Source organism: Triticum aestivum, chromosome 3B (genome assembly GCF_018294505.1).
Source record: "Triticum aestivum cultivar Chinese Spring chromosome 3B, IWGSC CS RefSeq v2.1, whole genome shotgun sequence".
NCBI lineage: Eukaryota > Viridiplantae > Streptophyta > Magnoliopsida > Poales > Poaceae > Triticum > Triticum aestivum.
In genome coordinates this window covers 402,929,709-402,930,908 of record NC_057801.1, presented here as the reverse complement: position 1 = coordinate 402,930,908, position 1,200 = coordinate 402,929,709, and the positions used below count along the sequence as shown (strand labels likewise).

Below are 1,200 nucleotides of genomic sequence, written 5' to 3'. Positions count from 1 at the left end.
GCAAGCAAGCAAAACAAAAGAAGGGTGCGTGAGACGCGGAGTGCTTTTCGGCGGTTTCGCAGCTCGCTTGGATTTGATTCGACGCGTACGCACGTGCACTACAACATACAAGCAGAAAAGAAAAAGAGCGAGCGGAGGTGGAGACGCGATTGATCGATCACACCACGCACGGAACAATTGTTGTCACCAGATCAGATCAAGTCAAACCCCATCACTGCATGCAAAAGAACCTTTGTGAGTAGCCGCCACATCGGTCAATGCTCTAAGCTTCTAGAGCTAGCCACGACGATGGTGCACTTGTTTCTTCCTCCCGTCCTGCTGGCCTTCTCCCTAGCCGCTGCTACACTCATGCTGAACGTCGGCGTTGTGGAAGCGTGTTCGTGGCAGTGGCCCAGGTGGCGCCATGTCTTCCACGGCCGCTTAGGCCGCCGCCACCACATCTCGTCGATCGTGACGGAGGAGATGTTCTCGAGCATGTTCCTGCACAAGGACAACACCGCCTACCCAGCCAAGGGGTTCTACAACTACTCCTCCTTCGTCAGCACAGTGGAGTGGTTCCCGGAGTTCGGCAGCGGCGCCCACCACGTCGACGTGGACACGCGCAAGCGCGAGGTCGCCGCCTTCCTGGCGCAGATCTCCCATGAGACCACCGGCGGGTTGCCCACGGCGCCCGACGGGCCCTACTCATGGGGCCTCTGCATCAAGGAAGAGATCAATGCATCCATCACCTACTGCGACGCCGACAACAAGGAGTGGCCCTGCGTCCCCGACAAATCCTACCATGGCCGCGGACCCATGCAACTCTCCTGGTGAGCATTCCACAAGAAATCTCATTATTCCCGGTGGGTCAATAAAAAATGTAACATATGCAATGTGTGTGAAATAGAGTCCTGGATATATCATATATATAGAGGGGGCGATCTACGAGAAGAGAGTGGAGGTATCATCGGCTTGAGGTATCCATAAAATCGAAGAGAGGGATGATGTGTGTGTGTGCGCAGGCGCGATCGATAAAGACTGTCATCGAATATGTGTGTGCCCACATCAAAGATATAGAGTGCCTAGCCTACTGGAACGTGAGAGGGGACAGGTGCAGTTTGTCTCTATGGCATGGATACCTACCTACAGCGCTCGACTGTCAGTGTGTGGTGGGGGGAGGCCTAATTAACTATAGAGGTACAATGGCTGGTATGTGTGTGG

At 54.6% G+C, this 1,200-nt stretch overlaps 1 protein-coding gene across 1 annotated transcript; it reads left to right on the top strand.

Moving 5' to 3' along the window:
* The first annotated feature begins 288 nt into the window (after positions 1-288).
* Positions 289-813, top strand: LOC123067517 (chitinase 10-like). The gene has a single exon (XM_044490279.1). The coding sequence runs from the start codon at positions 289-291 to the stop codon at positions 811-813; it is 525 nt and encodes a 174-aa protein (XP_044346214.1).
* The last annotated feature ends 387 nt before the right edge of the window (positions 814-1,200 follow it).